Source organism: Pipra filicauda, unplaced genomic scaffold, assembly GCF_003945595.2.
Source record: "Pipra filicauda isolate LSUMZ 115617 unplaced genomic scaffold, ASM394559v2 scaffold34_size3990699_pilon, whole genome shotgun sequence".
In the NCBI taxonomy this organism is placed as follows: Eukaryota; Metazoa; Chordata; class Aves; order Passeriformes; family Pipridae; genus Pipra; species Pipra filicauda.
In genome coordinates, this window is record NW_024104476.1 from 2340131 (window position 1) to 2356273 (window position 16143).

Here is a 16143-nt window from a genome sequence, read left to right on the forward strand (position 1 = left end):
CTCGACTGGCTGCTGGCCGAAGATGCTGGATTCCAGGCTGCCTTGGCAGGCTATGATGGTGACATTTCCATTCACTACCCTAAACACAGGCTTTGGGCAGAAATGGGTAACTTACCCTTAAAAGCCACAAGCAGATGCCAACACCAGCCAGTAAAAGGCCTCACGGTCTTTACTGATGCATCAGGACAGTCCAAAAAAGTTGCAGTGACGTGGGTAAATCCTGCTACAGGACAGTGGAAACAGTAAGTACAGACCATAAGCCATAGTTCTGTACAAGTCCTAGAACTCACAGCTATTCACATTACCTTTGAACTGTTTTCAGATCAACCAGTTAATATTGTTACTGATTCTTGTTATGCAGCAGGTTTGGTTTCATGTCTCGAGGCTTCCTTCCTTTGAGATGTTGCAAACCCACATTTACTCGTTGAAATATGTGCTGTATGGGTTCTTGTTAATCACAGAAGGTTTGATTTTTACATAATGCATATGAGATCAAACATGGAAATGCCGGGACCTGTAGCAGAAGGGAACCAGAATGCATGTTCTCTGAAGAGACAATTTGAAATTACCATCAATCAGGCTTGAGACACAGTTATGTTATGCTCAGACTGCCAACAAATTACCCCAATGCCATCTCAGGAAGGTGTTAAGCCATATCTCACTATCACTTCTTGGTGAAGACCCTCATCTTTATCTTGAAGGGCCAATTTCAAAGCCAATCATTATCTTCTTATTTGTCTTTTCATGCTGTCTCATGTATAACTGTGATTTACTGGCAATTTTTTTCTATACCTCTTCATGACTTTTTCCAGTGTTTCCCATATACCTGGTGACCTTGTGCCCAATTTGTCAATAAATCTGTTAGCCTATCACTCTTCCAGTCCTTCAAGACCAGAGTGTAAGAATTTCCCAAGCATTAACACTCATGTATATAATCGGGGAGTTTTGAGATACATTTTATTTCTCTTCGTGTATTTTGTTTTCAGTTAACTGACATGAGAGCAGTGACTAGTGCACATAGTGAACAGCTGCAAACACACAGAGTGGGTGACTGCTGCACGTACTGGGGGAGGACAGAATGGGAATATTGAGCAGGTCATGGGATGGCTGCTTGTAAATGTACAGGTGGAAAAAACTGTGTGAATGGGTGAATGATTCTAAAGCTGTGCCTGCCTCCTGTTATACCTGATACTGGACCACTCTGAGCTACATCCTTATCTTCATACTCTCCACCAAATGAATCTGATGCATGACAGGAGGTGCTCAAAGTTTATTAAATAGGGACATCTTCTCAACAAATGTTTTCAAAATGAGCCTCTCAGGTCATGCCAGTGTTTTGCCACAAAGTACATCACTGATTTGTCATGGTGCAGTGCTAGGAACAGTGCTTTTCCCAGGATGGAAAGTGATGTAAACTTCTATCTTTGCTGCTTTTAGCTTCAGCTCCCTTTTAGCAACTATATGCAGCATAGCACCACTCTTCCGTTTGTGTAAGATAATGTTAGCAGAGCACGTGATCTGGCATAGTCTATAGGCCAGAGCAGAACAATCCTGTCACTTGTCTTCTGTAACTCTGGGGTGGTATAAAACATTTTGAATGTCTTCTTAGATTTCAATTTATGGCATATATTAGAGCAGTTCAGTGATTATTCTAAAGCGTTCCTTGCTGCCCCCAGATTAGAGGCCGTTCTGGCAGCTGATAATAACTGAAGTGTAGAAGTGCTTTGGCTAAACTCTGTTTTTCCCAGTCTCATCTCTGGCAGCAAGAAAAAGAAGTGACAGACCTGCAGTGTTGCTTTTCACTACCTGGCAATTTTCTTATACATTGCGAAGAATAGGTAGGAAATTAAGTCAGTTGTTCTGCTAAGACAATGACATTAAACCAGAGACAGAATCTGATTGGAAGAGGTTTGGCTTTAAAATCCAAGGAGTCAAGAATTATTAATAAGTCTGGGTTTTGGGGATATAACAGCTCATGTGCAGAACCTGGAGAACGAAGGAGTAACTCTATTCCCTGGTTAGTTAAAATTATTAGAATTAGGTTTGCAGTAGTGTATGTGTCTAATTCATTCAGCCAAAATGAGATTTTGTCTTTCTGTGTATATTTTATGTATCCTTATCGCTAATTGTTAGTATAGGCAAATTTCTGGGTCAAATTCTGTCCCTAGTGACTATTATGATCTTCTTCCACAATAAACTAACTTTTAAGGTCTGATCTAAGTACTGACAAGAAACCACAAAGAGCTATCAGCATTGTTACAGTCTAATATCCAGCATTAATAACTCACTCAAAGCAGAGAAGGAATAAGATTTGGAGAATTTTATATAATTGTTTTCCTTCCATTGTTAATCTGACAATCTATATAGTTGTAATAATAATAATAAAAAAAAGGGTTTATTTTTTCATTTTCCATATGGGAATACTGGATAAATTGGTCAAATTAGAAATCTGAAAAAGTAGAGACTTACATTCTGGTTCCTATTTTCATTAACTATGTACTGTGTTAATTAGAGCACATCAATAACTGATCTGTGCTCACATTTCTTCTTCTGTGAAATGGAGAAGATAGCTACTTTGTAATGATGCTGTGGGACTTCATTCATTACAAAAGTTCTTAGTCTGTTTTGATTCCACAACTGGATTAACCCGGGGTCCAGGCATAAATATGGTATACATTTATATACAGTACTAGTACATTAGATGAGAACCTATGTCCTTAGGACAGAAAAAAAGAGAGGATATTTCGAAAATAATATCTTCAAAGAATATAGTAAAAATTGGTAGGATAACTAGGTTTAAAAGCCATTTAAAGACGAAGGAGTTTTTTAGGAGGATTTACAAAAGCTTTCAGATGCTAACTTCTGTGATATGCTTTGGGTTCAATGACTCTGAAAGCTTGGTCACAAATCCCAATGCCCGTTTCAAAGTCAAACACCCACACGGACTTTGCTGCAAGATCATAACTAGGCATCTGTAGCCTTTCGCAAAAGGTAGCAAGCCGGCAAAACTGCTGCGATAAAGTGCTAGTAGCTCCGTTTTAAAGGAAGTGAGGGGCGTAGAAAACCCTGATGTGATGTAAAATACCTGCCCCTACTCAACCCCGACGTCGCTTGGGACTGGAGCACGGCTCGCTGCGGCACCGCCGAGCGCTCCTGGCCGGCTGGGGGCTCTGGCAGATCGCGCTGCCATCCCCTCTCCGCGGGCTGCCGGGGTCAGGGACCGCCGGCCGCGGGACGTCTCTTCTTCATCCCTCCCTCCCTCCCGCCTCCTTTCGCAGCGAGGGGCAGCGGGCGGTGAGCCCCATCCCTCAAACCCCGCTCCGCGAAGGACCATCACGGTTACCTGCCTCCCCCCCCCCCGGCTCCGCCGCGCCGGGCCCGCCCTCCGCGGCGCTGGCTCCGCCCGGCCCAGCCCGACCCGCCCCGCCCGTCCGCAGGCACCGCCCGCCACCCGGAGCGCGGTGCCTGGCCCGGCCCGGCCCGGCCCGGGAGCGCCGCTGCCGCGCTACGCCCCGTGGGGCGGGGGACGTGCTGCCGCCGGCGGGACGTGCGGGCGGCACCACTCGGAGCCTGCGGCCATGGCGGAGAAAGTTTCGGCGGCTTCGGAGCGGGCGCGAGGCGCCGGCCACGTCGGCTCTTCTTGCTCCGACTCCTCCTCTGGCTCTGAAACTCTCTCCGAGGAGGGGGAGTCCAGCGGCGGGGCGGTGACGGCCCCCGGCGGGGCGACGGCTGCAGCAGAGCGGGCGAGCCCCGGCGGGCGAGCGGAGGACGGCGCCTCGCTGGAGGAGCGGGATGAGGAGGTGCGCGGGGCCGGGGCGGTGGCTGCTGCTTTTCCGCCCCGAGGCACCGGGGGCGCGCCGGGAGCCCCCGCCCAGCGCGGCCGGCCCGCGGTGGGGAGCACTGCGGGCCCACCTGGGGGCAGCCGCTTCGCGTCAGTCTCCCCTGCTAAACCCGAAGCCTTCCTGTATCTGCTCCCCGCCTCTCGCCCCTTCTGGCTGCCGATATAGAGAGTTGCGGGTTTTTGTATAGAGAGAGGATTTTTTTGTTTCGGGAAAGCTTGGCTTTTTTCTTTTTTTTTTTTTTTTTTTTTTTTTTTTTTTTTTTTTTTTTTTTTTTTCCCCCTTAGCGTGTCACCTTTGGATAGCGTTTCTCTAAAGCAAACTCTTCGATGTCGGAAGTGATGGGCAAGCCCCTAAACTACAGTAATCCTGTTCTGAGAGCTAATGACAGGCTATGGGTTATGGAGGAGCTCAGTGGGTGATTGATCTGTAGCGTGATACGCGGATACGCGTGTCGTTCCCTCCTTCCCCTCCTGATCGCTGCAATACCTTCTAACTGCACTCTTAAAACAAAACAACCTGCCCATTGTGTTACAGTAAAGTGACTCTTTTGTGTCTGAGACTTTTTTTTTGTTATTTATCGTTGCATGATTCACACTCCTTAAAGCTATTTCGTGCCATGACCCCCCAACCAAGTGTATTGTTCTGTCTGACTGCTGTTTTGCTTCTCTTCATCATCTCTTGTGTTTCTTACTTGTGCCTTTTGTTGTGGTCAACTTTTTAATTTACTCTTAGGTGGTGTTTATTCTGTGCTTTTATGCTGCTGCACGTGCAAATGTTTTTCTCGGAAACCTTGCATTTCTAAAGGAATATCTGTTAAACTGGTTGAAGTTATTTTCAACTAGTTAAGCTGTGGTTGTCAGGAATGTTTGCCTCTGCAGTAATGGCTGTCTACGTAGCTCCTGTTTTCCCCTCGTTCCCCGAGGCCTCCTCTGTTAAATTGATACAACTGTAAGACAGCATAGTGACTTGAAACTAAGTATAACTTTCTGTATTCCTCCCCCCCTTTTTTTTCTAAAATACTGAAACTTAGCTCAGGTTCCTTGGTTCTTTCAACTGCGTGAGCCCACAAAGAGCCGAATGTATTTACAACAAAGTGCATTTATGATAGAAGTAGAATGAATGTGCACATATCCACACAATTTTTATGTGTATAGTTAACTTGCTTTAATCACTAAACTGAGTAGGAGCTCTGTAGCTGCTGTTAGCATGGAGTGCACTAGTAGGTAATTATTTTTTCCTGCTTCTCAGCAGGTCTGGTCTGTGTGGGCTTGGGGCTGTGCTTACCACAACTGTGTGGTGTCTAGATGGTTTGGTGCTCAGTTGGTATGCCTGCAAAATACCGTGTAGAAGTATACAAAGTGTTCTGTTCAGATAGCTGAACTCAGAGCCATTGGCAGACTTCTGGCAAAGACTGGTTATTTCTGTGTATGCTTTGGAGATGATTTAAAGGCATTTTTTGAGTTGACAGTATAGGGAAAGCAAGATCAAAAATAACTCAAAATTGAATTCACTGGAATTAGGAAATTCTGTATGGGCAGTCTGATACCTCACCTGCAATTAGTAATGCTAGAAGATAGCAGCATAAGCTTGTATTAATGTAGTGGAAAAATTTGCTTAGAGTATGCAGCCTTGTTTGCTCCCTTTTTTTCTCCTCTGCTAGATTCCTTCATTATCTGAAATCAGACTTTTTTTGTCTGTGATTTTTGTGCTTTCGTTTTGCCTGTCCTTCCATTTTGGTGTAGCCAGCACTTGCAGCTGAATTTCTGCCTACCTGCAGAACCACCTGACAAATCCATTGGTATAATAATTTTTTTGTGCAAGGGCACGACAGTGCGTTAGAGTGCAGAAGTAAATTGAACACATTAATTGAAAACTGAGAGAGCATCTATTCACATTGAAACTGTTAAGGGTAGTGGAAAAAAGCAAGGCTAAGGTCCAAGATATACGTACAGATGATTTCGGTCTTGCTTTGTGTTCCACCTGCTGAAAGTATAACATTGAGAGAAGTGCTTGAAGATTTCACATTGATATCCTATTTAGTTACTGTCAAATAGTGAAAATACTGATGTACTCTGCAGTGTTCTGTTACTGAGTTCTTTAATTTTATGGATCCCTGGTTCTTGATTTTGCACTGGCAGGTTTCATTTCTCCTCTTGCCCTGTCCTTTTTCTGTTGCCAACATAGCAGAATTAAATCTGTTGTCACAACTGTTTGGTATCCTTCAGACAGCAGTGAAAGATTGTCCTGCTACCTCTATTGCTACTTTAGCTGTCAGTAAATTCTTCAAGCCATGACATATAAAATATTTTCAAACTAATGGGTAGTTAGAAAACATGCATATTTTCCCTTACACATTGCTATTTTGTGTGCTATTTCAGTAGAACTATTTCTTCTTCTGTGACATTGTATATGACATACTTGACAACTTGGACTTTGTCTCCTCTTGGACTTCTTTAGACTAAACAACCCCAGTGGCTTTCATCTTTCCCTATAGAATGTGTTTTCAGACATTTGATCATTCTCATTACTGTCCTGTGGACACTTTCCAGCTGGTCACATCTGTCTGGAAGCATGATTTGAAAAAACAGGATGCCATACTCAGATTTAGGCCTTGCCACTTCTGCTAGGACAGAAAGATTATTTCAGAGATCTCTCAAGGAGTGTTGTTTTTTAAGTAGCCCAGCCTGCTAATTTACAGCTTGCGGTCCATATGAGTTTTATGTTTTTTTCTGAAGAATGATGTGAAAATTTCTCCTCTACTAAAAAGAACGGTTCATCTCTGCAGCTCAGTGAAGGAAACTTAATTCTGTTATCTAGGGTAGGTCAGTTTCTTTTATATTCAGAAATTAAACTGTAGAACTGAAAGCATGTTAACTCCTCTAATTGGTATGTCTGAAAGAGTTAATTCCTGGAGGCAAACAGGGAAGGGAGGGGTGGGAAGAGAAAGTACATCACTTTTTTTTATTCCCTGTTGTTATTACTTCATTCTACTGTTGCATACTCACCTTGAAAAAAATAATGCTAAAAAATACTTGAAGAAAAGAAATCTCTCATTTCATGTAAGCAAGAACAAATGATAGTTTACAGGATTATGACTATCAGTTGCCGAAGTGTTTTTGATGTCTTACTCTGAGGTATTAGACACATGAGAATTAAATGTGGCTTTAACATTAACTTCATTTGAGAAGTGCTTTGCTGCTGGAACATCTTTGTGGTGAAGTGCTGTGGATAGCAAACGTGAAACACAAATCAATTGAAGCACGTTGTTTGCCTATGCTCTTCTGAGGCGAGTGGCTAACAGCTGACAGAGCAGGCAGGATGGAATTGCATGGTGGTGAAGGGCACTAAAGGCAAATACTTTGTAGATAATGGGTCAGCATGTTCTTGATGCAGTATGGTTGTTTAGTTTTTTTAATTCTGTATTCTCTTCAGAACTCTCTTTGTTGAAAAGAATGTTTGGCTGTCAAGGGAGGAGTTGAGACTGGGCAACAGCATGTCTTCTGTTGTAATCTCTCTGCTTCTGCTCTCTGTGGGTAGTTAAAATGGACCAGCATTATGGGGACCAGGATAAGTGCAAAAAACCCCATGATTTTCCTCATGTTGCTTTTTCCTGTGTTTCTATCTTCTCTACACTAGTTTTTCTTTTGGCAAAAAAGTGACTATGAACAGGAAACATGTTTTATGAAATTTACTGAGGCAAATGGTGCCAGATATCATTGACTGCGTTAGTTTCTCTCATTCAAAATGTTTCACAGTCTTGCAGTCCAGCATGGGATATGCTTTTTTTGTTGGTGGCTTCCAAATCTTAGTATTTTACAGGGTAGGTGAGAGCTCACATGGTTTAACCTTGTTTCTTAAAAAGAGGATGAAGGCAACCTGTGGATTCTTTGCCTACATCAGTAATCTCAAGGATCTGAAGGTTAAATTGTGTGTCTTGGAGTTGTCTGTCTTTTCTGTCTGACTCAGGTGATCTCCTGAAAGAGCTCACCTTTCTACAAACCTTGTCACAGTAACTACACGTTGCTTACCAAAGTCAGGAAAGATCAGAATTCTTTCAGAGAGAATAATACTTTGCCATATATTACAGCTGTCTTGATCTGAAATGGATCCAATAGCTTCTGAACATTCCAATGTCTTCTGAATTACCATAATGAATCGTCTTCATTATTTTAGATGCTTAAAAAAAACCCCTCAAACTACCTACAAAAAAGCAAAAAGGAGGGGGCGAGACTATGGTATTTTGTTCTCAAATAATTTCATTTCTTGATCTGTAAATTAAATGTTTGGCCCTGAAGTAACTGTTCGAGTTTATAAGAGTTGAGATGATGAGCAATGTAAGACAAGATTTCTCATGAAAAATGTCCATTGACCTTTAAAGTTGATTACTGTACATTTTCTCCTACTGTCTAGATGGTGTGTATCATTTATTAAAAAAGATACCTCAATGCACGGAGCAAGAAATATAGAAGCTTTTTCTGTTGCAGCTAGTTCTGCTCCTGAATCTGCCTTGCTGTTTATGTTGCAATCTGTTGCAGTTTCAGGAGGACTGTATGGTGAGAATTAATTACTGGGAAGCTAAGATTTTGTTATGAAAGTATTCATAGCAATGTGAAGAGGGTGGTAAAGAATGTATTGCTGTCATCATCATGGCCAGTCTTCACGAACGAAGATTTGGGAAAGGTCTCTACCCACAAGCGCGCTGGTGATACAGGGCTTTGCAAATGCGGGTAAGGCCTTCAAGCCTGCGCAATGGATTTTTCAGGTGAGACACAGTGTGCGCTGAACTGAGCCCACCCTTTAATCCTGAGGTTCATCTGCCGGGCCGAGCAAGCTTGGACGGTGGCAGCGAGGTCCTCAGGATGTAGGTTTGTTTAGAGTGACCTTCTCTTAGATGGATGGCCTTACAGGGCTGAACGAACTCCATCTGCCCGGGTTTAGAGTTGTCCTTCTCTTCTGTGTGTTCTGGGGCTCCCCCTCTCACCTCCCACGATGGCACTGTCCGCACAGGTGAAGCTCCCACTCTCTCGCTCCTTTCCGCGCCCGAGGCCGGGCCCCAGCACCCGGGACCAGGCCACACCACCACGCACACGCCCGGGGCTGGCCCGGGCCACGCCACCATGAAGCACTCGTGTATTGCTGTAGAAGCTTATCTTTCACACAGTTGTCCTTTAAGGTATGTCTGCTAGAGAGCTACAGATTGTCTGCCAGATCTTCACACCAGCAAAACTGTAGTGTAGTTTGGGAGAGGGGTGGAAATCAAAATACTGTGGGATAAAGTAAACAGAGAGTGTGTGAAGTGATGGCAGTGTTTACATGTGCAACTGTGTGTAATGGAGATGGTGGTAGTTCTGTCAAAATGTCACTGTGACCTAACTGTAACCTAGTAGTAATGTTTTTGTTACCTCTTTCCCTTTCCGCTTGTCCTGCTGCAGAAGTAACCATGGGATATGCTTGAACTGTGTGGGAGATACCGTAGTTTTTTTCTTGTAATTGTTTCAGACTTCCTTGTCTCTGACAGTGATGGATCCTTTGCTGTTGTAGCATACCTGAGTGATAGAGCTACCTAAAGATGAATAACCTGATTGCTAGAGTGTGATCCTTAGATCATACTAAGGAGTAGTGATGCCATCAAAAAAATCTGTTCTTCTCAGGGTTAAAATTATTGCAGTGGGATTAAATAAAAACACTTATCTAGCCTGGAGCAGCTGAAAAACTGTTGTTGTGTCATGTCAGCCAGACTAACAGCATTGTTTTTGGTTTTTTAGATATGTTTGTGATAAGATACCTATAAAGTGAAATACTTGACAATTTAAGTGAGTAGGCTGCCTCAAGAGTCATGTAAAACACTTTATTGATTTGCTTCTGGTATGAAAAAATGTATGTTTGTCTAGTACCTTAAACCTTCTATGTGGGGAATAAGCCTTTAAAGGTGCATGCTGTTATATACCCTTATTATGTCAGAAATACTCTGGGATGCGGAGAGATATGTGGTTGAGGGCTTAATCTAATATGGCCATGTGCTATTGACTGAGGTTTGAGATTATCTGTAAAATAGTAATGTTTTCAGCTCTATGGACCTTCTTTTCAAGAATTTGGTGGGTATAAATAGGCCTATAACCAGAGCATCTATCTTCCTTCTCAACTGGAATAAGTGAGAACTGAAGAAGCAGAATCATGCATTGAGTTGCATATGTTGTTTTATGTGCCAGAGCTATTTAGATACTGAAAATACTTCTGGAAAGAGGTGGGTGAGGACCTGATAACTACAGTCTTCAAAATCTGAACAGGTTTGCAAAAACAGTTGAGGGGGCCTTTTGCACCCTTTAGATTTTTCAGACTGGAGGATGCAGTGCTGAGGCTAACGTTCAGGATCCCTTAGTATCTCTGTGTCCAACTGTAACATCTCTTCTGAAAAGCCGCAGCTCTGTTGAAGGAGTACAGCCTAAGTCCAGCGTAGTCTGCTGTCTTTGACAGTGTTCTGGTTAGATGTAAGCTGCTTTGAACAGAATGTCAGTAACATAACAATGTGGTGGTAACTCTTGTACTATGGGGAAGCTCTGTGTGATGGGCTGCTTTGCTAGCAGTAACAGTTCATGTAAAGTTGAGTTTACAAAGAGGGATTAGAGAGTCCTAAGTCTTGAGGCATAAAATATGAGCCCGGTTAAGCACAGTGCAAATGAGAAGATCCTTGAGCTAGTGAGCTGAGCAGCTAGGTAGCCTTTTACTGCAAATTAATTTAATGGGGTAATTTCCTCTTGGTTTTGTTGTAAATTATGCACTGTCCCCCCATTCCCAAAGCAGAACTGTGCTCAAAGATTGCAAGTACTGAAGCATTAATACTTAGCAAATACCTGATTTCTGATCTGTTTGTGTTACATGGAGCTGGCTAACATTAACCAGCAATTCTCCTCTGTACAAGGCATGAGAAAAATATACTTACCCTAATTTTAGAGGCAAAATTCTGAAATGCAGAATTGGGGGACTTATGAAGAGCGGCATGATGACTCTGAAAAGATGACTAATGTGAACTGACTCCTTAAAGTTTTCTGCTACAGCTTTCTCAAGTAAAATTGCTCTGACACCAGGCTGGAGTTTTTCTCTTATGTCCATTATGACAAATCAGATGCTGGTTATTAGGAACTTTAGTAATGCAGGGTCTTTCTGTTCTGTTCTGCTGCTGGGTTGGAAACGAACTTGCTCGGGCTTTGTCTTAAGAGAAATACTAGTCTTTTTAACAGCTTGATAAGTGAAAGAGGAAAGGATGTAGAGTAATTTTTTTGTTTGTTTCCGGTTGATTTTTGTTTGTTTGTTTTTTATTGGTATGGTACTAAGCACAGCAGCATTCTAGCTTGTGTTGAGAGCTTCTCAGTGTGATGGTATCACCAGCAGTATTGTGCCATTGCTAAACCCCTTTAAGAACAGTGATGTGAGCTTGAAATACTCTGCAGTCTAAGACACACACCCTGTACATCCCAATTTTATCATTTATTGCTTCAGCATTTAAATTTGTGTTTTATCAGTTCTTCTCTTTCAGCTGTGGAGTTTAAAATTCTTTTTGAAATGTTTTAATAGTTGGGTGGTATTGGGTTTTAAGATACATGACTTATGAGAGACTGGTGCTTAAAGTCATAGAGTGCTGATGGCTCTTTTTGTTGTAGTAGAGAAGAAGAAAAAAAAAAGATGCAGGTATTTGGGGGCAAGGTAGGTGAAAAGGTGAGAAACACGGGGGAGTGGTGGCAAATGAGCTCTGCTTTGAAATCTAGACAGGAACCTGTTTAAACTTTTGGTTTATGGAGCCAAGTAGTTTTACTTACACTTTCCTGTCTAAAAGGCGTGCTCTCATCAAACTTTCCAGCTGAAAGATTGTCCAGCTTCAGCCAGGGGGCAGTGGGATGAATACCTTCCCTTCCTTTACAAATGTAACTAAGCCGATGAATTTGTGTTGTTCAGAAGTGAACTGCAAGTATATCAAGGGTTAAAGCTCAAGTGTTCAGCTATATAAACACCCTGGTTACCCTTACCATAGGTTTCTTTACTGAGTACTTAAAATTTCAGTTGGGAACCAGGGATGAATGCAAGACTTTTTTCTTAACCAATAACATGTACAGTCTTGAATTAGAAAAAGAGAAATTTCTTTTTTCTTTTCTGATCCAACAGCTCTGGAAGTGACTTTCAGGAAAAGCAAAAAAACCCCAATGACATGCATGCTACAAAAAAGGTCTTCCAAAATTACTAAGTGTGTATGAAAATAACTGATTACAGGATGACAACTTGTATAGCGAGGAAAGATGAATTCATTGTTGCCCAGCATAGAAACTTCTGTATTAGATACAGTTTACAGTGTTTTATTGTAACAACTGTGTGTATATCAATATATTCTTTTTATATTTATTTATATATTTTTTATTTCAGAGGATGGTGCTTGTATACTGAGTGACAAACTTCCTTTGTGAGGCCATGCTGCCATGGTAGTGGCTCTGTATAATTAATTGCACCTGGACTGTTAATGATCCCATTTTTTTAATAGCCTTGCAATCCTGAGGAAGAGAGCTGGGGGTGAATGGAGCAGATAAACTACTGCACTAAACTGCTAATTGGATTTTCATTGTTACCTCAGGAAACTTTTACTAGAATGTAATGATGCTGTAGTTATGGCTCAGTCATTGTAAAGCTGTTATTCAGGCCATATAACAAAAATGCCTCGGATGACTTTCATGCTGTGTTTCAGGTTTTGTGCCTAGTACATGACAGGGGAGGGAAGGGCAAATCTGATATATTTTGTTCTGGACTAGCTAACAGAATAGGTTGTTTACAAAAGGGCACAGGGAAATCCTGTAGCTCAATTGGATCTTTATAATTTTGATGAGTAGATGGGTAATGTAAAGCTTCTGCATGTGTTTTAATTTATCAGAGGTTCCTTCCTCTTACCATTTGTTCATATACTCGTGGCGTTAATACATTACCCTAGTGGAAAACACATTCCAGAGTTAAAGATGTAATTGATTTCCTTGGAGCAGCTCTGCAACAAGCAGAATACTGCGTAATGAATTGGCTGTACATACATTTAGAAAATGTGGTTCTAAGTTACAGTCTGATTAGCTGAAGCAGCAAGGAACTAACCTTGGGCATATGACTTATTCACTATTGAGGAGCACAGACAGTCATTGACTTTCTTGAGTTTCATTGAGTTCTTGAGTTTACTGAACCACAGACTGTGTATTGGAATTATGGTGTGGGCTCAGGGTTGCTGAATTATACTAAGAGGATGTATGTACACTCACACTATGTGTTAAGGTAGTTACATGGAGCTGTTTAAAAGATGTGGAGATGTAGTACTTAGGAATGTAGTTTAATGGTGCAGGTGACAGGCTGGGTTAATGGTTGGCTTTGATGATTTTAAAGGTCTTTTCCAACTTCAGTGATTCTATGGTTCTATGAAAGAAGACACGAATTAAAGAATATCACAGAATCACAGAATATGCTGGGTTGGAAGGGACCCACAAGGATCCAACTCCTCGCCCTGCACAGGACCATTCCCAAGAGTCACACCGTGTGCCTGAGAGTATTATCCAAATGCTTCTCAAACTCTGTCAGGCTTGGTGCTGTGACCAGCTCTCTGGGGAGCCCTTTCCGGTGCCTTGCTACTCTCTGGGTGACGAACCTTCTAGTAATATCCAACCTAAACCTTCCTTGGCACAACGTAAGGCCATTCCCTTAGATTCTGTCACTAGTCACCACAGAGAAGAGCCTCCTCCCCTTCATGAGGAAGTTGTAGATTACAGTGAGGTCTCCCCTCAGTCTCCTCTCCTCCAGGCTGAACACACCAAGTGACCTCAGCCGCTCCTCATACAGCTTCCCCTCAAGGCCCTTCACCATCTTCACTGCCCTCCTTTGGACGCTTTCTGATGGCTTAATATCTTTCTTATATTGTGGCACCCAAAACTGCACACAATATTTGAGGTGAGACCACACCAGTGCAGAGCAGAGCGGGACAATCCCCTCCCTCGACCGGCTGGCGATGCTTTGCCTGATGTCCCCCAGGACATGGTTGGCCCTCCTGGCTGCCAGGGCACTGCTGACTCATATTCAACTTGCCCTCAACCAAGACTCCCAGGTCCCTCTCCATGGCACTGCTTTCCAGCATCTCACTCCACAGTCTGTACGAACATCCAGTGTTGCCCCATCCCAGGTGAAGAATTTGGCACTTTTCACTTGTTGAACTTCATAGGGTTGGTGATTGCCCAGCCCTCTAATTTGTCAAGGTCTCTGCAGGCCCTCCAGGCCTTCAAGGGAGTCAACAGCTTTTCCAGTATCTGTAGTGGTGTACAATACCATCACTATGCTGAGTATTACCTTCCCTCCTGGCAGCTATTTTTGTGGTCTCCCCTGGTTTGCTTCCACCCAAACTCAGCATGCATAGTTTTAAGCTCTCATCAGAGGTGATAACTAGTGACTGAAAATTGAAGCAACTGAAACTTTAAGGTTTACATTCAAACAGCAGTAGTCCTACAGTTAAAGTAGGGTAAAGATGTGAGAGGAGGAGGAGGAAGAGAATGGTTAGGTTAAGGAAGGTATAATAAGATGCACTAGAGGAAAAAGTTCTCCATAGTGTTCAATAATCTGTATGCTTCTGTTACTATTAGCATCGTGTTAACAGGACCGTCGGACACAAATTGAAGGAAGAAGTATGTTAAAAGTAGTCAAAGACTTAAAGCCACACTATCACGTGTTTTATGTGTAAGCTTATTTGAGGGTGAGGAAAAATACATCTGACCTTTGGTGTGTTGGTTAGCCACTCAAACAGCAGGGAGGTGCAAGCCCTGCATTACCTCACCTGCATGCTGCCCAAGAGAGCGGCTGTGCCAGAAACTGTGGCGTCATATACCTTGTGCACAACAGAGGAATAGCCTCACACTTATACATGCCGTGGTGACTTACAAGTAGGTAGAGACAGGTTTTATAGCAGTAGGAGCTAAAGCACTTTCATTCCAGGTGTGCTTTCCCAGTAAGACTCTCATAAGTAGTGTGTTTTTTTGATGTGGTAATTAAATTGAGAAAATTGCAGAAACTGCAGATGAAAAATGTAGATATATTAACTCATAAATCAGTCAGTGGAAAACAAAGACAGAATTGGAATGAGCAAACTAAACATCTTGGAGGACCTGGGCTTTAATCCAGGACAAGTTGGGAGTGTTTTTCAAGGTAAGGGTGTGTTAGTATCTCGCCCATGTCTAGTTGCACTTAGTGAAATCTTCCATGCTTTTTGACTTTCTTTAGAAGAAAAAAACCCTACTGCTATTATTAAAAAAATATTTCCATGCTAGTGATCTATTTGTTATTAATGCTTTTCCTTTAATTCTTTCCTTTTGGGAGCTTTAGTAGATTGTGTTGCAGAAAGTAATTTTGGCACTAAAACTTCGTATGTACAGCTTCTGGAAAAAGGATCCTTCAGTTGTCTGATGAGCCTTATATGAAGATAGGCTTTTTGCAGAAATCTAGTTCCTACAAAACAAATGAGGAAACACAAAGAACCTTGCCTACGTAACCAAGTACCACAAAGCAAAGGGAATGGATCTGTGGTATGAAATGTTGTTGAGGACAATGTTCACATTGTATGCGTTTGGAGGAAATGACTTCAGATCAACACTAACCTGATCCCTGGGCTTGATGACCCGGTACACTGGCAGTTTTACAGGAGCTAGGTAAGCCTCAGGGCTTGTTAGAGGCTGGTAGAAGCCTTGCTGGCTTGGGTATTGATGGTTTGCCCCATTTAGCCACCTGAAGTTCGTGACTGGGCCTGGCATAATAAGTGGCGAGTTTCAGGCAGCAGTTGATTCATGGACAGTTTTTTCTGCATAAGCTTGAGTGTGTCTGCAAGAGCTGCCATTACAGCTTCAGTTATACTGTAGACACAAAATCATTTCAGTTGAAATTTCTGATGGGGTGTGGTGTTTTTCATTAGTCATTAATCCCACTGTCCTCACTGGTTATTGCTGAGGTAAAGTGCTTTCATGAGAGATTTAACAGATGGTTAGTCTGTTAATCCTTTCTGTTTAGATTTGAGTTTGGTAATCCACCTCCTAGATGCCTTGCCTATCTAAGGCTACGTTTTCTGTCTGCCTTAATTTTTTTGAGTAGGAACTTTCCTCCTACCTGTGGTTAGTCTTTGGCAGCTTCTTCCTTATGTTTAGGGTTTTGCCTTTAAATAGATTTGCCCAGTCTCCTAGGAAACAAAGCAATACCACTGTGCGTGATTTTAATTCTTAAAGATGTTATATGTTCGTAAACAAACATGGAAAAA

General features: G+C 42.4%; 1 protein-coding gene across 2 annotated transcripts in view; it reads left to right on the forward strand.

Annotated features, from left to right (window-relative positions):
- Positions 1 to 3496: 3496 nt before the first annotated feature.
- MAST4 (microtubule associated serine/threonine kinase family member 4) overlaps positions 3497 to 16143 on the forward strand; it is a 293188-nt gene continuing 280541 nt past the window's right edge. For both annotated transcript variants that reach the window (XM_027732346.2, XM_039384378.1), the window contains exon 1: positions 3497 to 3800. In XM_027732346.2, the coding sequence (XP_027588147.2) occupies positions 3579 to 3800 (222 nt within the window). In that variant the 5' untranslated portion in view covers positions 3497 to 3578. The remainder of the gene's footprint in view (positions 3801 to 16143) is intronic.